This window comes from Dreissena polymorpha, chromosome 10 (assembly GCF_020536995.1).
Source record: "Dreissena polymorpha isolate Duluth1 chromosome 10, UMN_Dpol_1.0, whole genome shotgun sequence".
NCBI lineage: Eukaryota > Metazoa > Mollusca > Bivalvia > Myida > Dreissenidae > Dreissena > Dreissena polymorpha.
The window spans coordinates 51,292,085-51,318,386 of record NC_068364.1 but is presented as its reverse complement, the minus strand read 5'-3'; the positions used below and the strand labels follow the sequence as shown (position 1 = coordinate 51,318,386).

At 35.7% G+C, this 26,302-nt stretch overlaps 1 protein-coding gene across 3 annotated transcripts; it reads right to left on the bottom strand.

Annotated features, from left to right (window-relative positions):
• Positions 1–78: 78 nt before the first annotated feature.
• LOC127848334 (nuclear receptor subfamily 4 group A member 2-like) lies at positions 79–25,375 on the bottom strand. Of its 3 annotated transcripts, XM_052380726.1 has the most exons (12): positions 18,174–18,539; positions 15,602–15,622; positions 12,908–13,047; positions 9,152–9,292; positions 7,818–8,716; positions 7,313–7,499; positions 6,788–6,917; positions 6,421–6,581; positions 5,581–5,783; positions 4,852–5,030; positions 4,211–4,358; positions 79–3,656 (listed from the first exon to the last, which is right to left on the bottom strand). In XM_052380726.1, the coding sequence occupies exons 3-12, from the start codon at positions 12,926–12,928 to the stop codon at positions 3,545–3,547; spliced, it is 2,181 nt and encodes a 726-aa protein (XP_052236686.1). In that variant the 5' UTR covers positions 12,929–13,047; positions 15,602–15,622; positions 18,174–18,539; the 3' UTR covers positions 79–3,544. The 3 variants fall into 3 exon arrangements, with proteins under 3 accessions (XP_052236686.1, XP_052236685.1, XP_052236684.1); XM_052380725.1 differs by lacking the exons at positions 15,602–15,622; positions 18,174–18,539 and adding an exon at positions 24,981–25,375; XM_052380724.1 differs by lacking the exon at positions 15,602–15,622.
• Between the last annotated feature and the right edge of the window lie 927 nt (positions 25,376–26,302).

Below are 26,302 nucleotides of genomic sequence, written 5' to 3'. Positions count from 1 at the left end.
ATACTTTCAGAAATATTTCATCCTCGTACCTATTTGGTGTTTTGTACATTCAAGAGACATGACACTGAACACAAAAACTATAAGTCTATTTTTATTCAACGTTTGAACTTTACACTATGCACATGGTTAGGACAAAATAATAAATTGTGAAAAAAAACAACAATGGTCTGATAAAAATAAATATCAATTCTGTGACAGCGTTATGTCGATGAATATGTAATCTCCCCTTCAACAAAAATGACAATGTCTTACAAAATTTTACACATTTGATTGACACGTAACTGAATGCAATTTATCAAGAAACTGAAATGATTAAGGTACGGATGTAATTCACCATTTATACTTAAAATGATGAACATATCATTGCAATCATCGTAAATTGATGTAAGCATTAAATTAATTAAAATAATTCTAATTTTAAATTTAAAATAATCATATCCACATCTATCAACGCTACAAGATGTTCGCATATCAAATATATTAAAAATACATCCGGTGTAAACATTAAAATTAATTATTGCAATAAATATTTGTACATGACTGCAAGAACTAATTATCGTTTACCAGAAGATTTTCAAAACGAAGAAATGAGAAAATATCACCGCTTAAAATGTCCAAGAGTGCATAAAGATAACAAAAATGGCTGACTCAAGATGAAATCCGTAAACATTTGAGCCTCGCTCTGGGAAAACCGGGCTTAATGCATGTGCGTAAAATGTCGTCCGACGACACGTTCTGCCTAGACGGGATTTTCGCGAAGAAGAGATTTTATTAGAACGAAACATTACATAACAGCGGAAAGTGTCATCCCTAATAAGACAGTGCGGACTGCACTGGCTAATCTGGGACGACGCTTGACCAAAATCACATGCATTATACCGGGTATTTCCACAGTGCGACTTACACGTATTTTCGGTTTTAGTGCTTCTTTGGCTACATAAGTGACAGCGACAACTACATTCATGCTTGGTGGGACTTGCAGCGACTTCACCGACAGTATCTCGAGATTTTTGTGTGGACGTCAATCCAGAAAGGCTCTCGATAAATGTAATAACTTCGAAGTAAAGAGAAAGCCTTTTTTAAGTTTATCTAGCCTTGTATAAAATTATTGTATATTAAGCATGTACATTATTTATTAATTATGTATAATATATTGTTATTTTCAAATAATTTAGTAAGACGCAAAGTGTCCGTGTTCAATCTACAATGTCAACCAAGCACAGTGTTTGCCGCCGGTCCCTATAAATCCTTGGTTATAAAATAAAGCGAACGACTTAGGCTAAATATACGCGTCGTCAGTTGTATGCAATAAACATGGAGGGAAAAATGTGAGTGATATTATAGTGTTTTGAAGAGTCCGAAAACATATAAATGTATGTGTATTTAAAGCAACAAGTTTAACCAAATCCGTTATATTAATGAATAATAAGTATATAATATTACATTCGCAGTTTAAAAAAAAACTCCACTGGAAGCGAAAATTTAAATCTCGTTTAAATGTTGTCTCAGTTAGTAATGCTACAAAATACATTTAGCTTGAATGAAATCGAAAAATAGACAGATAAAAACTGACAACGAATGTTCTATGAAACGTTGCCAAAAGTGGAATATGCTTATAGAAAAGTAGCAACTTTTGAAACGAAGTATTTCTTGAACTCTTCGACGCAGTTTATAAACTTTGAAATTTAAATCACAAATTAAATGGCTGTGATTAATACGGGAACATGTAACCAGCTCAAAAGATAACAGCGGAATCATATTTCTCGAATTAAGTTGCTATATTTTAGTTTAAACCGTTTTTTCAAAGATTTAATGCAGTATATTTATTTGATTATTTAAATAACTGTAATATTCATTTATCAACATGACCTTAAAAAATGCCTTTCTTTAGTCTCAATATTTTCGTTGTGTTCTATCAAATGAAAATGGTAAAATTAAAAAATATGTCTAAAAAATAAATTTTCAGCAAAAAATCACTATAATATCAGATGAAAGGTAATGAAACAAATGACAAAATGTATTATGATAATATTCGATTTCTGAGTAAATCACGTGCACAATATCAAAAAGAAGCACTATTTTTAGTAATAAAAACATGACTAACAAAAATAAATAAAACATGAGACGATGATTTTTGCAAATAAATTATTAGGACACAATAAAGCCAGATATAACAGATTTTAAATAGCACAATGCGGAACAAGTAAACATATGTTTACGTGATATATAATATATAATAATATCAACACTCTAGGAATGTTAAATTAATATAAATCTGATTTATTATGGAACGCTGAACATCAGATGCCCATAAATTACACTTTTATTTGTTTTCGACATATTTATCATTTGCGAATTATGAAAATAAATCTGATTAATAACAGGAAGGTAAACCCAAAGTCCCATAGCTATGTCTGTTTGTTTTATGTATTAACTTCATCGAGAATAATATGTATCGTATAATTATGACGCGTTACGGTACATAACACTTGTCTGCTTGTAAAACACTTTAAAAACATACGACAGTCTAGTCGCTAAGTATTGATTAAAAGTGATTAAAGGATTAAAGGGCGCATTAAGTTAAGTGATTAAAGGAAGGTCGCATTAAGTTAAGTGATTAAAGGAAGGGCGCAGTAAGTTAAGTGATGAAAGATAGGGCGCAAATTTGAAGCGTTTAGAAGCTACATGAAAACAAATTGTCAATGCACGTAGCACAAAATATAAAGAAAGCTCAGCAATAAAATAATAAATACCATAATATATTTTACATATATGAATACATAGGAAAAATCTCAATTTTACGACAACTTACTCTGCGATAGCACTCGACGCTTTTGACTAGAAAATAAATAACAACAATACTGTCTATAAAAACGAAAACAAAAACACGACGCTTGTTAGCGTCATTAAAATACCGTCAACAAAAACGGAAAATGAAAAAGACAACCAAAAGCGTCACTTCGCACCGGGTATACAGTCTGACTAGAGGCGGAATAAAGTGAACATGCGCACAAGTTAAAGTACTACTTTCGTCACGTCGGACCTATACATTAAAAAATCACACCAAAACAGTTTGAAACAAAACAAAGCGAGCACTTGTCTTTGAGTTAATAGATGAAACGACGTGTCCATTTCTGATTTCAAATCGCACAATAAAAAAATCATGTCAACATTTATCTGCTTCACCACGCTTGGTTATTTTTTCTCCCCTAGAACACACGATGACGTAACCAGTGAACGCGAGAACACACGATGACGTAACCAAATAAAATAAAATGTTAAAATAGAACCTGCAAATCATCATTTAGACGTCGCTGGGTAACACCGACCGAATGTAAATAAAACGATGGATATGTTCAGAAGTCTTCTTGAGGAAATGACGTCACAACACTTGATGGGGATGGGGAATGTACACAAATGTATGTAGGGAATGCGAGACGAGAACTTTGTAGAACCTGGCAACGATACGGCACGATGAGAATATATATATATATATATATATAATCCTGATACAATCTGTGATGGGATTCGCCGGAAAGGCGGGTCAAAAAGGAAGCTGACTGGAATGGAATATGTTCTCTATGACGGGAGGCGTGGGGAAGAGTCCTTCCAGTTTGAAGAACGTCAGACGAGCCAATCCCTGACGACTCAACACCCTGAAGAAAATAAATTACTATCGTTAATTTCAATAGTTGTACTGAAGACCTGAGCTGAGATTTTAAATTGACCCATCAACATTTTAAGCAAATTATGGTTTTACATTTAGAACTAGTTGCTCAATACTCAATACGGACGGGACAGTTGAGGTAACAGACTGTGTAATTCAGACACAAATTGCATCAATTGTGAAATCAATTTCAATAAAAAAATTCGAGCATTCAAATTTGTTTACAGTCAACACACATATTGACAATATTTTTAACACATGTGCATGTACCAAGTCAGTGTTCGTATGTCGTATGAATAGATAGCGTGCGGGAAATTAAAATGGAATAAAGTGCTCCACACAAAATAAAAAACGAGATGTTTGTATCTTGTTAAAACTATGTTACCAGACCACATATAGCGTTGAAATGTTGGCTATTGCTATAAGGAAAATTGATTTTTTATCCGTAAATTAATTTTTTTCGAAATATTGTACGAAATATGAGTTGATTTTTTTAGTATATATGCTACTTATAGCTGAAATCTCTCAGTGCGTTCTGCCTACCTAAGGTCAGCGATTTTCCCGAGTATTAGAGAAAAGAAGTTTGCTTTCTTTTGCGCTTCCGAGTTGTACGTGCAGTGGTCGCGTAGGCTCTCGATGACTTTCATTTGGAGCTCTTCCATTTTCTTCACGTCTCTGAGCCCGTGACGTACTGAAAAACGCGAGATTGCATCATTACCGAGGTAACCGTCATATTCATCTTAATACGCTGCCTTAATTTAATACCTCCAAAAGCATTATACACTTTGATCCGTAACGCATAAGTGTTTATTAGCACACAATCATCAACTGTTATACAGTATAAACTTTAAACTTATATCGAATATATCGAACTGGAAAACATAAAAAGGCACCAAAACAGGAAAGTAAAGCCATATACGAATTGCACATTTACAAAAACATACAATGAGTTTTTGCTCTGGGAAAACAGATCTTAATGCATGTGCGTAGTGGGTCGTCCCAATCTTCACAGGCTAATAAGGGACGACATTTTACGCTTATATGGATTTTTCGTTTACAGAAGTCCCTTATTCGCGAAAATCAAAACTACACAGGCTAATCTGGGACGACAGTTTAAACACATACATTAAGCCCCTTTTCCCAGAACGAGGATCAAATTCAACGGAACAAGTTCCCACACTTACGAGTGATCATAGCGAGTGCCGCCATGCAGGCAAGAGATGAGATGTCGATGTTCATTCGATGCAGGGAAACTCCAAACTCCACGATTGAATCGATCCAGTCGCCAAACATTTCGTAGCATTGCTGTCTGTGTAATACTACACCGTTGTCAAACACGATGTTGTCGTCGTTGCAATGAATCCTGCGGACGGCGACAATAACAATGAGTGCAAATAAATGTGAGCATTTCATTCGATCAAGGTGAGGTGTGATCAAACATTTTCGTTAGAGAATCGATTTAAATAAATGTCTGCACTTTTGGATTATTACTGTAAAATCATTTGGCCCGTGCTCTGTGAAAAGGGGGTTTAATGCATGTGCGAAAATCTTTGTCCTATATTATCCTGTGCAGTCCGCACAGGCAAATCAGGGACAACACTTTCCGCCTAAACTTGATTTTTGGTAAGAAGAGTCTTTCTGAAACGAAAAATATCATAAAAGCGGAAAGTGTCGTCCCTGATTGACTTTTCACAGAGCGTGGCCCACATACATTTGTCGGCATTAGCGGATACGTAAATTCATAAAATTCATTTTGTTTTTTGTTTTTGAAAAAAAGGAGGCATCTGCGTCGATCAATTTCAGATATGTCTGTGTTAAATTCGTGAACAGTCAACCCATGAAATCAAATTTCCAACGAATAATATTTTTATAGTATGTAACAACGTGACTGAACAGCTTAGGACGTCACTGACCTGTACGCCAATCGGAGAATAAACAATTCCATGGTGGCTGTGTGGAATAAAAGGTCCTGATCTTCTCGGCAAAGCTCGGAGAAACCCGGAATCTTGTCGGCCCAGGTCTTGAGAACGTCGATCGATTGCAGTAAGAGATCGTAGAATACTCGGATCCTTTCGGATTCATTCGTGGGGCTATCCTCCGCGGTAGGCACTTTAAACTGTTAACGTAAAACGAAATGGGGCTAATTGTATGGGCGTTAAGTGTCGTCCCAGATAAACCCGTGCAGTCCGAACAGCCCAATAAGAGACGGCATTTTCCGTTGTTATGGTATTTTTCGGGTTTATTTTGAGCGTAATCACGTTCAAGCGGTGAGCGTAGTTCCTGATTAGCCTGTGTAAACTGCTCCGGCTAATCTGGGACGACACTATATGCATGTTATCCCTTTTCCCATATTAAGGCTAATATTAAACACATCGAACAGCTAGTATGATGATTCAAACTGTTAGACCTAATGAGTTTCTTTTGGCAACTTCTCTGTTAAAAGTCATTTAAATTGTTCACATTTGTTCGGTAGGTTTGAGGCAAAATTTCGTCGGGACAGCGTAACATTATTTTGCGACATATCGAAGTAACAATACCGATATTTATGGAAAGCTCCTATGTGTTTAGTACTACCAACGTTTGGAAAGACATGTTGGTGTGGTACTCATGATACAAACCAAGATAGACAGACACCCAAGATTTAAACGCAGACAACTTTTGAAATCGTATGAACATATGACTTAATACAATGTTATCAAAGGTCAAACACATATACAAAATATTCTAAAACACCATCTCAATTCTAGACGTACCTTGCTGTAGTCATGTGAGGGGATATCCGGACACGTGTCCACGTGCGCGCGCACCAGGGCGGTGATGAGGCTTACAGGCGGCGATGGAGGCGCCTCCTGGGGGCTCTTAGGCTTGGAGGGAAGGCGGCCACGGCGTCCCTTGAGACTGTCCGTTCGGACGACTGAAATAAATATCGTGTACATGTGATTTAATATTGCCTAGACAATGAATGATAATAATAATAAACACAGTGAAATGATAAACGTTGTAAAAATAGTCGATATGAGTTTAAAATACTATATAATATTTATTATTTTTTACTTTTATAAGCATGCTCATAAACAATAATTGTTTGCAAACAATAATTTGAATATAAATTTCTATTACCTTCTTTAACCATTCCTACAGCCAAACACTTTTGAAATCGGCAAAACTGGCATCTATTTCGTCTGCGTTTATCTACCGGACAATTCTTCTCCGCTAGGCAAACATATTTAGCTCCCTTCTGAACCGTTCTCTGTACAATTAAACATTGAACAGTTGGTTTAATGCTTTATATTAAGTGGCTTTTGTGATTAGAATGTACAGTAATTGTCTTTTAAAGAAAGCGTCTTAGCAAAATCCAGTACAGGCGGAAAATGTCTTCCTTGATTAGCCTGTGCGGAATGCGCATGCTTATCTTGGCCGACAATTTAAGCACACGGATTAAACCCCATTTTTCCAGAGCGAGGGTCCAATATACAATTCAACAGTATTGTACTTTTTATCTGAAACGATATTTAATCATATTGCTAGGAATTCAACAAAGAGGGTTATAGCTATTTTAAAATATGTGCAACCAAATTAAATGCTTATGTTTATTAACAAATAAACAGCACAAATTCCGAATTTAGACTCGTAGTCTATACGCACCTTAAAGAATCCCTTGCATCCCTCGCACGTCCTCACGCCGTAGTGTTGACAGGCGGCGTTATCTCCGCAGACGGCGCACAGCAGACTCTCCTTCTGTAGCCCCTCCCTCCCAGGGGAAGAGCGAGTGGAACTTGGCGTGGTTGGGGTCTTGGGCGAGTGAATTGTGTACTTGTGGAGCTGCTCCATGCTGCAAGAGAGAGCGGAAGTTTAAAAAAAGAGCGGACTATTTTTTAGCGGAAGTATTGAAAAAGAGCGGACTATTTTGCTGAAGTATTAAAAAAAGGAATTTTTTGCGCAAGTTTTGGAAAACGAGCGATTTGTATTTATTTAAAGAACTATAATGGTAGAGAGTGTTTAAGTTACTTAAATAGTTCTTTACCTAAAGAGACAAAAGTATGTGCAGAAAAAGTACTATAATGCAAGAAAGTGCCATAACTAACAGTACATGTACATAAATTAGACCTATTAAAGAATGAAAAGCAAGACTTTTCTATAAGACGCCTACCCTTCTTGTGTGTGTGACGGCATAGGGATGGTGAGAGACGGCCGCCGCCCGAACGCTCGCGGGTGGTGCACGCCAGGCATTTCGGGCTGGAACATGTGACCGGGCCGCCCAATAAGCGCCGAATAGCTCGTGTCCATACTCTGAAGACCCTGCCTCTCAGATCCCGGCGGGCCGAAGTATCCCTGACTGTAAGAAGCGTAGCCTGAGTAGCGTCCCCCTTGCTGCCGACCGTCCGCGCCGCGCCTCATCATCGGCGGCTGGTCGTCCATGGACATCGATGGTCGGGTGATGGTGTGCGTCTGAGGGATGTGGTGGGATGGGAGATAGATGCCGAGTTTGCTGTCGATGCTCGGGTCGCCATAGGTCTGAATGTGGTGAATGGAGTGTGGGAGTGGGGAGTAGACGGTCGAGGGGACATCGTCTGAAGTCTGTGTGTATGGAGGTGATGGCATTCCTTCCCTGTGATGAAAAAGTTTGTCGGACTGTTGTTGCTGCTGCTGTTGTTGTTGCTGCTGTTGCTGCTGTTGGTGGTGGTGGTGATGATGATGATGGGGATGTAGCTGAGGCTCAATGAAGGGCTGACTGGAATAGTAGGCGGTGTCGCTGCCGGAAGTGAAGCTGCGGAACCCCAGGTCATACGACGACGTGTCCATGTATTTTTGAGAACTCGAAGACTGAGACGTCGTCGGCAGGTACGCCGACGAATCAGAGAAAAAGCCGGCGATTTTGCCGACGTCCTTCTCCACCATGAACGTGCCTTCGTAGTTGAGAGGCTCCGTAAAGCCGTGTCCGCCCTGGAAGACGGAACCACTTCCGGTGCAGACGTCCTGCGCGGAGAAGTCGGCGGCGAATGAACGGAATGCGTCCTCGTCGGCAAAAGAGCCTCCCACCTGCAGGTCCTTGAATGAAAAATAAACAATAATACGTTAGTCAATCATAGTCAGAACTGGGTCTGACCAAGGTCGAAATAACGCAATGTTCTATCCACAATGAGCTTTTATTCTTCTTTTTGTTTTGTTAAATGTTTTCTTTTTATATCATCAACTGTATAGCTATTTTGAAAGATAATTTTAACCTATTGTCAGAATCGTCAAGTTTTTTTTTAATTCCCACAATATTGTTTATTGCGACAGGAAACATAAACGTTTAACTATGTTTAGTTTAAACTTATTTTCAGCTCGGTTTCATCGGTTGTATTGAAACGCTCTCGAGTCTTTTTCCCGCATAGAACAAGAAGTCGGTGTCTTTGGGAGTGATCGCAAGAACGTTGCCACAGTGGCTAGGCGAAACCATATGCACTTTGCTACGGCGACCTAATTGAGATGAGATTTTACCTGTAGTGCCATGCTGAAGCTACTTCCAGTGAAGATGCCGCCGACGTCGGCGCCTGCAATCGTTGCGGTGATGGATGGCGGACTAAGAGGGTTCGGGGGGTAGACGTCGCACGACACTGTGGTACCGCCGGAATATGTGGGCTGAAAATGAAGGCGACGTCAATGAGCATGGGTGTGACGTCCAGATTAATATATGTTGGTTGCCAAATGTTGTTTGAAAATGTAACGTCATTTTAATGAAAATTGTTACAAACGTAAATGACATGATCAGAACAGAACAGAACAGCAAAGAACAAAACAGAACATAATTTGTTGTGTATACAATATTGCTATATTTATACAATAATAAAGCTAGCAATGTTAGTGTAAGAGAAAATAATTACTTGAAATACTTTAAACATTTTGAACGTATACATAAGTTTTATAATAAACAAGAAATTGCCAAGCAATATTTTCACCTACCGGTGAAACCCCACCATTTTTAAAATATATTTGTTGCCATAGCAACCAGAATTCGTGACGTGTGAACAAAATGAAATGACATGCATAATCTCCATATTGCCATCTATCCATGTTTCAAGTTTCATGAAAAAATATTAAGAACTTTAAAAGTTATCGCAGGATCCAAAAAAGTGTGACAGACTGACAGACAGACAGACAGACAGACAGACTCACAGACTCACAGACTCACGGACACACAGAGCGCAAACCATAAGTCCCCTCCGGTTTCACCATATATACGAACCATTCTTTTGTTGTTTAAACGAATGTGTTACGAAGCTATATGTTGATGCTTTCGCTTTCTTTTATTTCAATGTCAAACATGGTTCATTTTATGGTGTTCATATTTAACATAGAAGTGTTTCTCTGCATATATATCAACGTCGTGTAAAATTTTCACGCACAATGTATTGTAAGCAATGGCGTGCGAATAGTTAGTTCATACGTTAAAGCATTTTTCTCATTCAATCGCGTTTCGTGACCTTTCGGCAAATGCCGGAAATAGTCGGATGACTCACTTCTTTTTTTAAATCATATTATTTGCTAAAACTCTATGTTGTTTGTTATGCAAAGCGTTAAAGTATACAAACAAAATCAAAATACCGGGATTGGCTCGTCGGCCATGTTTCCTCGCAATTTAATACGGCATGTTCATTCCTCAGTTATGCATTAAATCAATACCATATTCAGCATAAACAACGCATGCATGTCCTGCTACATAATTTTACCGTACTGTCCCGCCTTATTCACACACACATTAGTAAAACATTATATCGTTGGTAAAATTTGTTAAAAATCACCGACTTTAATACAGCCAATCACTAAGTATCCATCGAAATGGTTTATATGTATTGGACGGCAACAGTTTTAATTCCCACCTACCTAAATTATGTGTAATGTTTGTCATTGCGATTGAATGTTTACTTTCCACACCAGCAAAAGTCCACGTTTTGTGAAATGGGAACTTAAAAACTTCCAGTGTCAATTTGTTTTTGGAGAAAAGCATGTCCACCTTATATACAACGCCACATGGTGCCTTCAACATTTTTCATTGTATTCCATCGATCCACGAAGCGTGGGCAAGTAAGACAGTCTCTGTACGTTAAATGTCAAACTTTCTTGTAATCCAGATTTAGCCTATTGAACCGATATTTTCTCAGGCATATAGGTTATTAGTCATTTTCAATTCGAAACGAATGCGTCAGTGTGTTAGAAGAACTATCATATTGTTCGACAACATTTTTCTGTTCAAAGAACGTCGCCGTCAAAAATGATTTTTGTTATAATGATAAAGATTGTTTGTGGAACCTAATCACCTGATCGCTTTATTTTCTTCTAAATGCAAATATATAACGTTAAGAACTGAATAATATAAAGAAATATGCGTAGTCTGTTACTTATGTGGAACAGCGGTGCCAGTGAGTTGCAACAGTGAGATTAAAGTGCTATTTAATTAATGTTTTAATTTCCTTTTTTTACCTATGGTTGTACATGTATATATGTCTTCTTAAAAAATTATGAAACATCTTCCCGATAATTTATCGCCATAAGATCGCTGGCATATGCTACGATGGACAACATAAATATGATAATGCGCAAAACCAGGGACCTATACAAACAATGTTTGTATAGGTCCGTGGCAAAACATGTCATAATGGCTTTCAGCACACCCACTAAAGTTATTTTTACGATGTAACACATTTGCTGAAGACACAACAGGCACGAGTTTTAATTTTCTGAATTTCCAGTACCATATGGTGACTTTTATTTTCATGTGATAACTGTCAAATTTGCGATCAGCCTTTGCCCCGACGAGCATGGCCGCCATTAGCCGAAAGACGTCGTAGTCTGTTTGAAGCAACACGCGTCACGTGGGTGGGTCACGTGCTGGCGTTAATCACGTGTCAAAAGATAATCATAACCGTGTAAAGAGCGACATGAATTAATTTAATTTCCCCGAAACATAATCACGACGACTGAAATTAAGTTATGCCATCAAGTCGAGTCGCCATTTCCAATAATTGCCGTTTATTTTATCCACGAAATTTACGCCATTCTGGGTAAATCGAGCGTTATAATTTGGTTAAAGTGACCGCCGTTAATTCTGCGACACGTGTACATTGAAAGACGATTAGAACATAAAACCAGCACCCGCTTTGGACCGAATTTGTTCCAAATGTTGAACCAAACGCAGGCGATGCATTTCGTACAGTTTAGAGCCTTGACACTAATAACTTAAGACCAAAACGTTCATAAGGTACTTAATGGTTTATTCCGTTGGGTTAAATTGACATTTAGATTTTTAAAACCTTTCAACAGTAATAAACAAAACAATAAAAACAAAAAAGCCACAATGTAAATAAATAAATGAATAAATGAATAAATGAATAAATAAATAAATAAATAAATAAATAAATAAATAAATAAATAAATAAATAAATAAATAAATAAATAAATAATAAAAAAATAAAATAAACAGACAGACAGACAGACAAACAGACAAACAGACAAACAAACAAACAAACAAACAAACAAATAAACAAATAAATAAATTAAATAATGAATGCATGAATGAATTAATTAATTGGTAATTAATAAATTAATTAATTTCTTTTTAGGAAACATACTACAAACATATATTTCAAATACAACGAAATCAAACAAAAAAGCCATTGTTAAACAGAGGGTTCAACAAGATGAATAAATCCAATTATAAATAAATGATTATAAAGTATTTGACCATCTTTTTAAAATGTTATAATATCATACTTAATAATGCTAATATAATATAATAATAACATAACATTACAATATTAAACATTAAATAACATAACATAGAATAACGTAATATAATATAATATAATATAACTCATTTAATTTGGAAATAAAACAATGCATCGGATAAATATATTATATCATATTATATTATGTTATAGTGTGTTATAATATAATATAATATATATATATATATATATATAATATAATATAATATAATATATATATTATATAATAATATACATTTATTTGAAAAAAAGCAATGCTTTATGAATAAATAATGTGAAGAAATAATAAAATAGCATATAACATAATATTGAACATGTTTACGAAATAAACACTGTCAAGAAGAAAATCACAAATAAATAAAGTAATAAGCGTAAGCATACAATTTTATCCAAAAACTCGGAGATTTACACCACGTGACGAGATTGTACCTATTGCTATAAGCAAAGATTAAAACCACGTGAAGTGACCTACCTGTTGCTGTAGTAACAACATTGATTCGTCTGCGCATGTGCTGATGAGGACCCTGTTTGATGTCGTTGTGGGCACAGGGCTGTCCTCGGGTCTGATCGACAGGGTGGCTGCGGGATCGCGCAGGGGCTCGGAGGAAGGACCTGCGGCAAACGGACATCCGGTTTAAAACACTACCAATTTAATTGCGATAAAATCTTGCGATAGTGCTCCAGAAGGTGAAAAAAATCTTTGAATGGTTGGGAATCATAAACCTTCCTAAAGCAGGAGATCGGAGTAAGAACTTGCGGAGAAAAAAAAACGGACTTTCGGTTTAGTTACAATGTACCTTAAGCATACATTTTTTTTAGCTCTATTGCATCGAAAGCAATATGTTTATTGAAAAACTCTCGAGTCCCTTTCCTGGGTAAAACCAGTGCTTGGTGTCTTTTGGGGAGATCTTAAAAGTGCTCCTACAGTTAGGATCTAACCCGTGAACTCCCAGTCGTTAAGCGGACACCATATCCATTACGCCATGGCGACTTTCAAACTAGGATTTCTTCAGGTTTAAAACAGTTTCAATTAAAATATTCCGATAGTGGATCAGGATATAAAAAATTTAATCTCAACTCTGTTAGAATGGTTTCTAAACATATCACTTCCGTTGAAAATAATTATATAATATGATATTTTTTTCCACATGTTTTCGAAATTTCGATAGCTTAGATAGTTTAATACGTTTTCGTTGATATTTGTTTTATTTATTAATGTGTAATTAACTAAAAACTCACTTGAAAAATGAAGCAAAGTAAGAATACATTACACTTCAAATAAAACATTATTATATTTAAAAATATGCCGCAACAATTTCAACTAATGATTCCATTATTATGTGCATTTCGATGTGCAGATTTATTGCATCATTCGTCTATTTACACAATTTATAGAAACCATGTTAGTTTTTGTTTCTGTTTTTTTTCTTAAATGCAAAATACAAATATTTCCTACCCAGTTTGGTGAACAATTTATTGTCTTCAAGTTCCGAATTATGACAACAATTCTTCTTATCTGCGTTATATTTCCAAAATCTACATGAATACATAGTTTTGTGATATTTCCCCATATTTCTTCACATATCGTTTTAACACTAAAATGTCAAATTTCCTTTTAATGAAGCCTCCAAACTTCACTTAAAACAGAACTATCACAAATATTTAGGAATTTGCAGAGCGCATGAAATATAATATTTCCGATTTCATTCAATTATCTGCAAGTTATCCGACCGGAATAATAAGTCATGAATATTCATTAGGGTCCCGCAAAACATGCGATTGGCCAAAATCAAAAGAACTGTTGCGTTTATCCCGTTATTATTTGTAGCCGTAGGCGTGATTTGAGGACAAGTGGGTGGGTTACAATACACCATTCCTGGCTTCCGACAACAAATGAAATAAATATTGGTTGTAAATCTGTTTACTTCTGCAGATAAAATATCAATATATTTATTTTTTATTTATTCAACGAATATTATTTGAAATGAGATACAAATGGGTCAATTGAATATACTACGCAGCTTTATTACCACACATGACCACAAGAACAATTTCACGTCCTTAAATAATATAAAAGGTATAAAACACGTATTTGCTTTGTAACAAAGTTATACTTACAAATATAAAGCTAAGCATTCAATAAAGTTTTATGGCATTAACAGTGATATACACTGTTAATCTACTATTAGTATAACCATAACCATAAAAATTACTACTATTACTTTTCCTCTAAAATTTCTACATATATGTATATGCATTTATAATTACTAGCATGAACAACTATCAAACGTGCTAATATACCGTATAGTTTTGTGCATGCAATACAGACATGTGTTGTAGTGAGCACATACATTGTATTAAATTCAACTTTGCCATACAAATCAAATATACTGTTTTATTATAAGTGTAGTTTTTATTCTAACTTTACATTTAGAATCAAGCAACACACCAAACGATGGAGTTTTACAAAGCATATGTGTCGTGTTCTGAGAAAACTGGGCATAATTCATGTGCGAAAGTGTCGTCCCAGATTAGCCTGTGCAGTCCGCACAGGCTAATCAGGGACGACACTTTCCGCTTAAACTAGATTTTCGATAAAAAGGGACTTCCTTTAAACGAAACTACCATTAAAGCGGAAAATGTCGTCCATGATTAGCCTGTGCGGACTGCACAGGCTAATCTGGGGCGACACTTAACGCACATGCATTAAGCCCATTTTTCTCAGAACGCGACTCATATTTACGGGACATTTAACTCGTGCACCGGTTAGTATGGTTGGTGTCTGCCTCTTCCTTCCCCGAATGCCGTACTAGCCCCTTATACCACTCGTTATAAATTGTGCCAGAAGTGTGCATCAAATGTGCGCATGAGCCTCGCTCTGTGAAAAGGGGGTTTCATGAATGTGTGTAAAGTGTAGTCACAGATTAGCCAGTGCAGTCCACACAGGCTAATCAGGGACGACACTTTCCATCTAAACTTGATTTTTTCTAAGAAGATACTTTCCTGAAACGAAAACTGTCATAAAAGCGGAAAGTGTCGTCCATGATTAGCCTGTGCGAACTGCACAGACTAATCTGAGACGACTCTTTACGCACATGCATTTAACCCCCTTTTCACAGAGCACGGCTAAAACATATTATGATGTACAAATCACTATAATACTGACCGTGTTATAGTATTCGCCAACCTAAAATGTAATACATACAAAATATAGATAATTCCTTTCCATAATGGGTTCAATTGATATTTAATATAAAGTAAACCCGTACCTGAACCATTTAGCGGGGAAGATCATTTGTTTAAGGATTTTAATAGAACATGTAGGCGTGCATCAAGTCAATTCTTGTCTGATGCTGCATTATGATAGGTCTGGGAGTGAATCCCGGAACTCGTTCATAATGTACTTAATAGACTAACAAAAGTTGAAATCAATTTTGAATTAGATCTATAGCTGCAATTTCTAGCTTTTTTCGTAATGATATTTAGTTTTGTTGTGGTCTTTTACTTGAAATGAAAACCGGAGTACCCGCAGAAAAAAACCAGTCCGGTATGGTGAACACAAATGGAGAAGCGAGTGTACTAACGCTTGTGCTAACCGGACGACGCCCGTAGGACAATTAGACAATTATAGTATTTTTATTCTAAAGCATGTAAATTTTCCGTTGATCGAGGTAGTGATATAAGAAGGTCAGATTTTGCTAAATTAAACATCCTAAATATGTGTCGTTGTTTTAATGATTGTGTTAGCAGCAATTTTTAAAAATGTTCTAACATACACTACACAAACCAGTGCTAATGTCCTATTTATTACATGTATATACAACCAACAAAAACACTGTATTTTACTCAGAATGGGACGAAGTTAATGCAGCGCCAAACTAATTCCATGGGAACTACGCTAGTCATCTAGTGTGACATTTATACAAATTCATCGCAACTACCCTAATATGGCAATATTATTGTAATTGCTGCCATTACAAACATTGTGGGAGAGGTCCCGCCGTGGACCATCTAAATGTCATCGTTTCCAAAAGCAATTGACTAATTGACGGCATTCTGTTTCAGTCTGCATAATGCAAATATAGAGCATGTATAGAACGTGTGTTCAACCATTTAGTGAGCCGCGTTCTGGGAAAACTGGGCTTAATACATGTGCGTAAAGTGTTGTCCCATATATGCATGTGCAGTCCGCACAGGCTTAACTGGCTGGTTAAAGCCGATGCCGACACGTTTACTCGTGTTTTTTAGGAAACAACATTGTGTCTTTGTGTCGAATGAACGAATCTGTACTAAAACTAAATTTAGATTCACATCGTACATGCATGATATACATGCTGGCGAATTCTACTGTACAGACATTTTCGATTTCAGAATTAACCCAGTTATGCCTAGAGTCTAGAAAAAAGGCCTTGACAAACAGCTTAGACCCAGATGAGACGCCGCATAATGCGGCGTCTCATCCGGGTCCGCACCGTTTGTTTAACGGAATTTCTGTAAGAAATATTCTAAATATAGAAATAAATATACCCGACATCCCTAATTTTGGAAATAAATTGATTTAATTTAAATAAATTTAATATTAATATTTACTGTTTTCTAATATAATATTCCTAAAATAATCAAAAACAACATCGAAAATAATCAAATACAGATTTGAAAAATATTTATAACTGAATAGTTATATGCTCTAAAATCCACGTCATGACGTTGTTTTAAGACTTCTTTGTATAGTCTGTCAGTTAGTAATACTGGTGTCATTAAGATTTTGTAATTATATTCGTGACTATGTTATTACCCTGCAACATCCTTCCTTATTTCTTATTAAGGTTGAAATGAATAAACCCATGTAAGCTAGTTGAACTGTTTGTGTATGCCTGATAAACGTGCCATATCAACATGAAAAAAGACATATAAGCATACACCTTTTGGGCGTAGTATTAAAATATTGGGTTACGCAACAACAAATAACGATTTGGCTGCTGCATCGAATATTGGTGTAGTTTAGCCTAAAACTGTTCAGTACATGTACATAGTTCGCCAACATCGGCATGACATTCGTGAACTTAATATAAAGCATAAATTGTACGTTTGATTGTCTTTCATGTTTGAATTCGGGTTAGTTCATGAACGTTGTGCACGAGTTTAACAAGGCCGTAATAGAATAATAAGGCAGGAACGATCATATTGATTTCAACCTCTCTCATCGTTAGCTTTATAAATATATTCATGTATTCAAGTCTTTGTCAGTTGAATTTTGGCGAGCTCTATATGTGTTTGGTGTTTCCGGCATTAAAGCTGAACAATATTTAGAATAATATTTCATGATATTAAAAAGTTATAGAGTTTAGTGGTTGTTAATTTTCAATCAAGCATATACATATTAATCAGGTGTTGTTTATGTATTATGTCTTTTTTCGATCAAATAGTGTAACAAATGTATCTTTTATTTTATCGGAGAACTTTGAATTAAAATTCTTTCCCATCTCTAATTTGTTTAGCTTAAATTACTCTGAATTATAAAACACAATACGACGTATGAAATTTAAAACGCTGTGTTGGCTTACAACATATAGATATTTCGATCAATATGTTGGTGTATTAAAGGACATGAGAACGATTTGAAGGAAATGCATAGCCTGAAATCATTTGATAAAACTGGATGATTTGTAATGTATCTACTTCTTCAAAGATTACACCGGAATTTACGATCTTAAATAAAACTGTCTCCAGGTACTTACATTTTTATCATCCCTATTCCCACACTTATCCGGGAAAGGTGACTCGAACCATTGGCAACCATTTTAAATACGGTTATTTAAGTTCTCATGTTAACACATTGCTTTTAATCATCCAGCGCTTGTTACATGCGTTCATTATTAATGGTCCCAAAATAAATGGATGCATACTGATTTTCAAAGTTTTGAGCACATTTGTCCCCATCTTTACCGAGAAACAAAAACACATCATGATATTACCATGCCCAAGTTATTTAAAAACGTTTACGTATAAAATATTGTAATAAACTTTTCAGTGATATAAACCTAAGGAAAGCACATTAATTCCGCATTGAATAACACAAATGAGACGGACGCTTTTACAAGGGACTATTGCCGAGACTTAGAGAATTTTCATGGACGGACTTAGTTATATAGGAGGATGGTAAAAACAATGGCATTCACTGACATTTGGGCTCCTTTCTATCAAATGTCTACCAGGAAAGGTCTCAGGACATAGCTAAAGATCACGGCAATTGACTTTGGTCTACACAAATATCAGTCTGACCTTTCCGTCGGAAGGCAAATGCATGTCGGTTACACTACACTATACAACTTGTTCATTTCATCGATTTGCGCGGTATTCAATCTAAATGCAGCACAGAAAATGTATTAGTTGTGTGCCATTGTTTTTTTGTATTGTCTTTTCTTGGTTGCTACTAACACATTATAAATCATGCGCGTTTTCTTTTCGGAAGATGTCGAACACTTAATCATCAGAAAAAAACGTACATAGTGTTTTACACTGATTACTTGGTGCGGTATGTACTTTTTATACTTATTATGCCGCTTTCCAATAGTTCCAAAGAAAGGAATCATAATAGGAGTTAAATAATCAAGGGCAATTTGTTTAAACTTGTTATATTTTTTCTCCTGTAAGTAATGCGTGTTGTCGTTTGTCTCGTCCGTTACAAATAGTTAGAACGGAAAGAATATGTTTCGAAATTTTAATGTAGTGCATATTATTACTGTTATGTATTTTATTACAAGATGGGAAAGTTTGTTCTACTCTTATTTAAATAATTTAATGTTTAAAAAACTTTGAACTAAAAGTCTGTAAATTAAAGTGCATTATTTCCCGCGTCCACCGGATTTATTAACCCTTTCAGTGCGGGAACCGAATTTTGAAGGCCTTTGCAAACAGTTTGGATCCAGATGAGACGCCACAAAACGTGGCGTCTCATCAGGATCCAAACTGTTTGCTATTCTGTTAATATTCTTTGAAAAAAATCGAAGAAAATGCTAATTTTAGAAATTCAGCAGAGGACATTTTAGCAGACGACAAATTTCCCAGCATGCAAAGGGTTAAATGGAGAACGTTGGGTCATACAATATTTACTACATATTCAACGTCTTGAATACGAGTTTGATTTCACACGAAAGTATATAACGATTTAATATAAATTATTACTTACCAATGCAACCTTGATTAAATACCAGTTAAACATAGACATGTTTGAAGTAAAGAAAGTGCGCGAAAATTTTGCCTGAAACAATCTGTATAGCGATATTACAAAAACCGTGAATTTAAGCCTATAGTCGAGGTTTATGAACCGAGAATGCTCATTTATAATTTAAGGATACGATTGTCTCCAAATATCACATCTGATGTCGTTAGAGCAATTATATTGCTGTTTCACGATCGCAAGAGTATCAACTTTAACGGCGTTTTTAGTATTATTATAGGCCAGCCAATCAAATATCAGTTGACATTACGCGCGGTTAATGAATAAGGCCACGGACCATTGGTCAATTTAATACCCGCGCACGCACACATCGCGTGAGATTTAGCGAGAGGACTAAGCGCGTGTGGATGGTAAATGCTGTTCGGAATCAGTGTCAACGGAAGAGGTTACGGTATGTAATTAGGCGCTGAGCCCTGAAATCAGTCAGGGTCCGCGCGTGCCTCTACAAACGAGGTATGAGGGATTATTTTACAATCCAATATGTTGCTTGACAAGTGCTGTTCCCCGCGATTCTCTGAACTGTCATTATCCGTGACATGGGTCAGAAATCCGAAATCGAGGTTTTAAAATTAGTTAAGAACAACCAGCCAAATGAGCGCTGTTTGCAGGTGGCTTTGCAGTTAAACGTTTTCGGCGTACATTTAAACCCTTGGTCATCCTGTGCGAAGTCAAGTGTCATCGAACTTTTATATTAATGTAGACTTAGTTCTTGACAGTTAACTTTAAAGTACGAAAATGTGCACCTTCGGCTTTAAATAGTCAGTTGTAAAACGTTTTTAGTTTACTCAATAAAGTTAACTAAACTAGGCTGTTATTTTGAGATGGGAAAGCAAATCGTCTGACATAGAGTATTCAACGCAGCTCGAAGGCCATCAACACCCATAACAACAGCTGTCAGCGGCGATTGAACTTCACACATATAAAAAATAACCCATTTATGCCTAGTGGACTCTCCCATCCTTCTAAATTGGATCAATTTATTTAAAAAATTAGGGATGTCTAGTATATTTATTGCTATATTTATAATATTTCTTTTAAAAATTCCTTAAAGCAAACAGCACAGACCCTGATGAGACGCTGCATCATGCGGCGTCTCATCTGGGTCTACGCTGTTTGCCAAGGCCTTTTTTCTAGACGCTAGACATAAATGGGTTAACACTGAAATAAACTGAGGTATACGATGTACGCTTAGTTCTTGCTTAACGACGTCAATACAGCAGCCTCATTTCAATAGTTTAAAAGTTTTAATTAAGTATTAACCTTTTTCAATGAAATTTATAAGATCCGATTTATAGTGGTATTTGTGTCAATTAGGAACAATTACTTTGTTCCGGACGTTCGTGTATGCGAATTTATTCGAATAATGCAAAACGGACATTCGAATATAATTCCAGTATTCGTTCTTATTAAAAGCTTTAAGAGGACACGTGGTGTGAATGAATGTGCATCACTCAACAGTGCTCGCAACTCTCTCACGCCATCAATGGTGTCCCCGCGCGCACCTGTGAGTGAGTTTGAGTGTTACCGCGGCCGCACCAGCGCTTGTTGTTGACAAATGTTGCTATATTCGTTGGTTTTTGTGACACACGATGCCATAGGAAGAATTGAAAGAAAAACAAAATCAACTATAACACTCATTTCATCACTCGTGTTTGGCTGTATGTATACTGTTTGGACGGAAAACTATTAGCGTTCATAGAACGATAAAATTCAAAATACCACACGTTTGCGTTAAATTTGTTTGAACTTAAGATCGAATTGCGTAGAACTCTGATTTAAAGAATTTAAATATATAAATTTTATTGGACTTATTTACCTAATATATATTAAAAATACTGTTATATTATGTTGTGTTTTGTTCATTTGTTCAGCTAAAACTACAGTATTTACATAGACAGGGACAAATTTAAATTAGACTTATAGCGGACAGTTAAGCTTTCGCTTATTCACAAGTGGTCTTTAATATCAAAGGGGAGCGACCTCTACAATTACTAAGCATTCTTAAATTTCACAGTTGTTTCCCTTACATCACTCACAAGTCAACCCTGTCACTTTCACGTGTATTTGTGTTACATATATATTTAGCTTAAACATCCTTTTATTTATTAATATCCGATCTGATGCAGAAATAAAATCTCAGCAGACTTTTTAATTTTTAATACAAATCATACTGTTTCCAATTGCTTTTATGAAATAATACTGACATGCACTGAGTAAACCATAACAAAATTGATTTCCTGTATAAATGATAAATCAAGAAGCATTTTCTTATAACAAGTAGAGCTAAAGCATCTTCCATTTTATGCCACCAACGTCGCTATTATGGAGCACATTTCCTCACATTTTCTGTCAGGGTTTTGTGTACCTAATAAAATATCGCTTTTATTAGCAATTAATTTAGACAGCTTCGGTCTGAGCAGTGTTTTCAAACCTTTCATCACTGGCTGACCTAGGAAATTGATTGTTTTTAAATAATGAAGAACAAATGAAAGCTAATTTTGCAACGCGGCGCGGACATGTTGTGTTGATGTTTATTAATGGAAAAATTGGTATGCGTATAAACACTGTCAAGCGCGAAGAACCATGCCAATATAAACAGCATAGTTAATTATAGTCATTGTTTTAGTTTTGTTCCCCCAAAAGTTTCAACAAACCAAAATGATCCGATGGAAAAAGTGTGTGGGAAACTTGCGGCATTTTAAGCCGTCTCAATACGAGCTGTAACTCTGTTTTGAAAAATGTCCATAACAGTTATTGTCACTGCTCTGATGTCTAAAGAGTTGCGCTCTCGAATGGATCTCGATCTCGGAAAAGGGGGCTTAATGCATCTGCATCTAAAAACTGTTTTTTCGTTTATAGGACAAATCCTTTGAACTTAAAATTCCATAACAGCGAAAAGTGTCGTCCCTGATTAGTCTGTGGGAACTTTACGCACATGTAAGAGGTAGAGTTTTCTATGAACGACGCCCATGGAACAAACCATGCAATAACTACAAAAATTTCAAATTTTATTTAGATGCATTTTTTAGTATTCTCATGCATTTTCTTTTTACTAACGATAATTTTAATGATATTTTTGTGTTCGTGCTTTTCGCAGCGGTGGGATCGTTGCACTTTAAAACCTCACAATCAATTTGCTCTCTTAGCGCAGCGTAATGACATCGATAATCCCATTCTCGCGCGTACGCTATCTAATATTCATTGAAGATGTTTGCGTCTTAAAATAGCATCTGCTGCAAAATCAGATCGTTAGAGAAACTCCCTTTGACGTCATAGATGTCTCTATTTATAACGTCGGATAATTAAAACTGGGCATTCGCACAGAAGTTGGAATAGATACGTCATAGCGAAGAGCCAATATCGAATTTTGTGAGAAGCATCGTAATCGATCAATAAAGGAGTAGAGGACAGACAACCTCAATGAAACAACTTGTGATCTATTTATAGATAGTTATCCGATTATGTTTAAGAAACGTAGAACTTTAATTATATACGCGTAAGCCTATGTGAACGTGGTCTTAGTGCTGCAGAAAAGGATTAATTGTATTTCTGTACTTACCAGAATCACATGGAAATGTAACTGTAAATATTGGCATAGGATTTCAAGTAAGCGATACAGATTGAAAGTTCTCTAAGGTGCTATTACGGTGCTCGTGTTAAACACATTTCTTGACCAACTTAAAAATACTATTATTGGAAAATAATAACTCTCTTCTAATAGATTTTCTCGGAATATGAGAACTTACGTAGTAGGTTTTATCACAAATGAATCTAAAATAAAATCTGTGGTCATGAAACAATTTGCGTCTACGTTTTGTACGACTTTTTTCATGAAGATATATGAGTCGCGTTCTGACTAACTGGGCATAATGCATGTGCGTAAAGTATCGTCTCAGATTAACCTGTGCAGTCCACACAGGCTCATCAGGGACGACACTTTCCGCTTGTATGACATTTTTCGTTTAACTGAAGTCTCTTTTTAGCAAAAATCCAATTTAGGCGGAAAGTGTCGTCCCTGATTAGCCTGTGTGGACTGCACAGGCTCATCTGGGATGACACTTTACGCACATGCATTAAGCCCAGTTTTCTCAGAACAAGGCTCATATAAACAAATACATGTTATACATGTACTGGTGTTGTTTTTTTTACAATTATTACATATCAGACCCCGCGATACATGTGAAACAAATATGACTCTATCATAAGCAATGTCTGACGAGTGACAAGGGAAAGTTCATAGAAATCTGCAATGTCAAACTCAAAATGGAATTATTTGTTTTTAAACGGCACTTCGATATTTGTTTTTGCTGGTAACTCTTACACTGGCTTCATTTTTTTTTACAAACACATATACACAGTTTCCAATTTTGATTGAATTTGAATTTAAAGTTAATTGTGCTGCAAATTATAACACTTCTCGATCAATTTAACAATAATAGTACACATTGTGGAAACAATTTAGTTTTAAGGCACTTATTACTACTACTGCTACTACTACTTCTTCTTCTTCTTCTTCTACTACTACTACTACTACTACTTCTACTACTACTACTACTACTACTACTACTACTACTACTACTACTACTACTACTACTACTACTACTACTTCTTCTTCTACTACTACTACTACTACTACTACTACTACTACTACTACTACTACTACTACTACTACTACTACTACTACTACTACTACTACTACTACTACAACAACTACTACTACTACTACTACTACTACTACTACTAATACTACTACTACTGCTACTACTACTACTTCTACTACTACTACTACTGATACTATTATTATTATTCTGATTATGGTCTTGATTATGATGATTATTAAGATTATTATTATTATTATTATTATTTTATTATTATTATTATTATTATTATTATTATTACTATTATTATTATTATTATTATTATTCCTTTTTTAAGTATTATTCAACGGCTATATATACGACTAGTACTTATACCATTACAAATACTATATGCTAATACTACAGCAACTACCACTACGATTACCACTACTACAACCACTACTACTACTTATAATAATAAGAATTGTTACAATAATAAATAGAATAATGATACTTATCATTATTTATTAGACTACGTGCTTTATTTAACTTCGTGTGCACTAAACTACAACTACATCTTCAACTACAAGTACAACAACTATTTTTATTTCTATTTACTTTCTAGAAGTGTAAATCTTACGATACAAGTCACACACAAAAACAACACACATAGCATTTAGATAATACATTACATAATACATTATTTAATAGTTTTGCAAATGTCTCACCTGTTGCGGCTATGGTTTGGTTTCCTTGGTTCGTATGCTCAGGTTCGGGTGGTTTGCGCTCGAACTCGAATAAATCCAAAAGTGGTTCTTTTCGCGCCAGTGTTAGTAAACGTTGCTTTCCCCATCAAGTTTCTATTTGCTGACAAATTTGATTTATTGTTTGCAAGTTTAAGCAATATTATTGCGAAACTATTATTCAGTTGTTCGTTTTATATATTTCCGTTTTTGTCGCACAATTTGTTCTATGTTATGTTTGAATAACCTATATAAATTCCGTTTATCTATAATTCACTTTTTATTAAATGCTTAAATACAAAATTCACAAATTATAATATAGTTCACATATATCCATTTGTTTATTAACTTTTTCTTTTAATCCAGGAGTTCCTTTCACTCGTAAGTCTACTACTCAAATGCTTTCTTTACCAGCACATGTGAGTATATATATTACTACATAGTACGCTATTGAATCGGGAAACACCATACGTCAAGCGAGGATGCCGAATGACGTCACACGCATTCCACATCGCGTCAAAATATGTAACGACGATTTCCATTGGTGGGATCACCGTTTCTAAATTTAAGCTCCCAGTTTAACAGACTTCGGCGTCAGAGCGAGAATTTCTCTTCATAACCTCGCATCGTGACGTACGCGCTAGTTATTGAACATCTAATAATAGAATAATTCACAAGAATGAAACTTTTGCGGCGTTTTCAGATCTTAATGAAGAAGCCAAGAAAGCAACTGGGTCATGGAACAAATCGATAGGATATTATCGGATAACGTGCAGTGCATAAGAGTGGGGAAGTGATGTTAGCTGTTGGGAACAGACGGGAGAAAAAATATTGTGGAGAGAAAATAAACTCGCCTCGGGGATTAATGGAACACGTTGATGATTGTAATAATTATTGTAAATTGGTAAACAAAGTGTGATGTTGAAGTTTGATGTTGATAATTGCAAACGAAATATTATAGTTATGTGACAGTTGGTAACACGAAGAATATCGTGGGTTTGTTGATGTCAATATTTTGTTTTGAGGCGGAAAGATGGAAACAATGGACTCCGTTTGGCAACATATTGGCTGTGGGTGTTCGTTCTATAACTAAAATTAATAAAATGGCTGATTCGTAATAAACGATTTTCACGATTTTACTTACACGGAAATGCACGTTCTGTGTATAGCAGATTTAGGTGGGTAGCATTTTTGTGTTCATGTTCATTTTTCATGCTGTAATTGTTTTAATATGCACTGTATTGACTGTAAAATAAAATTGCGTGTTTTTATATTTAGAGAGATTAAGTTAATGCATGTCAGGAAAT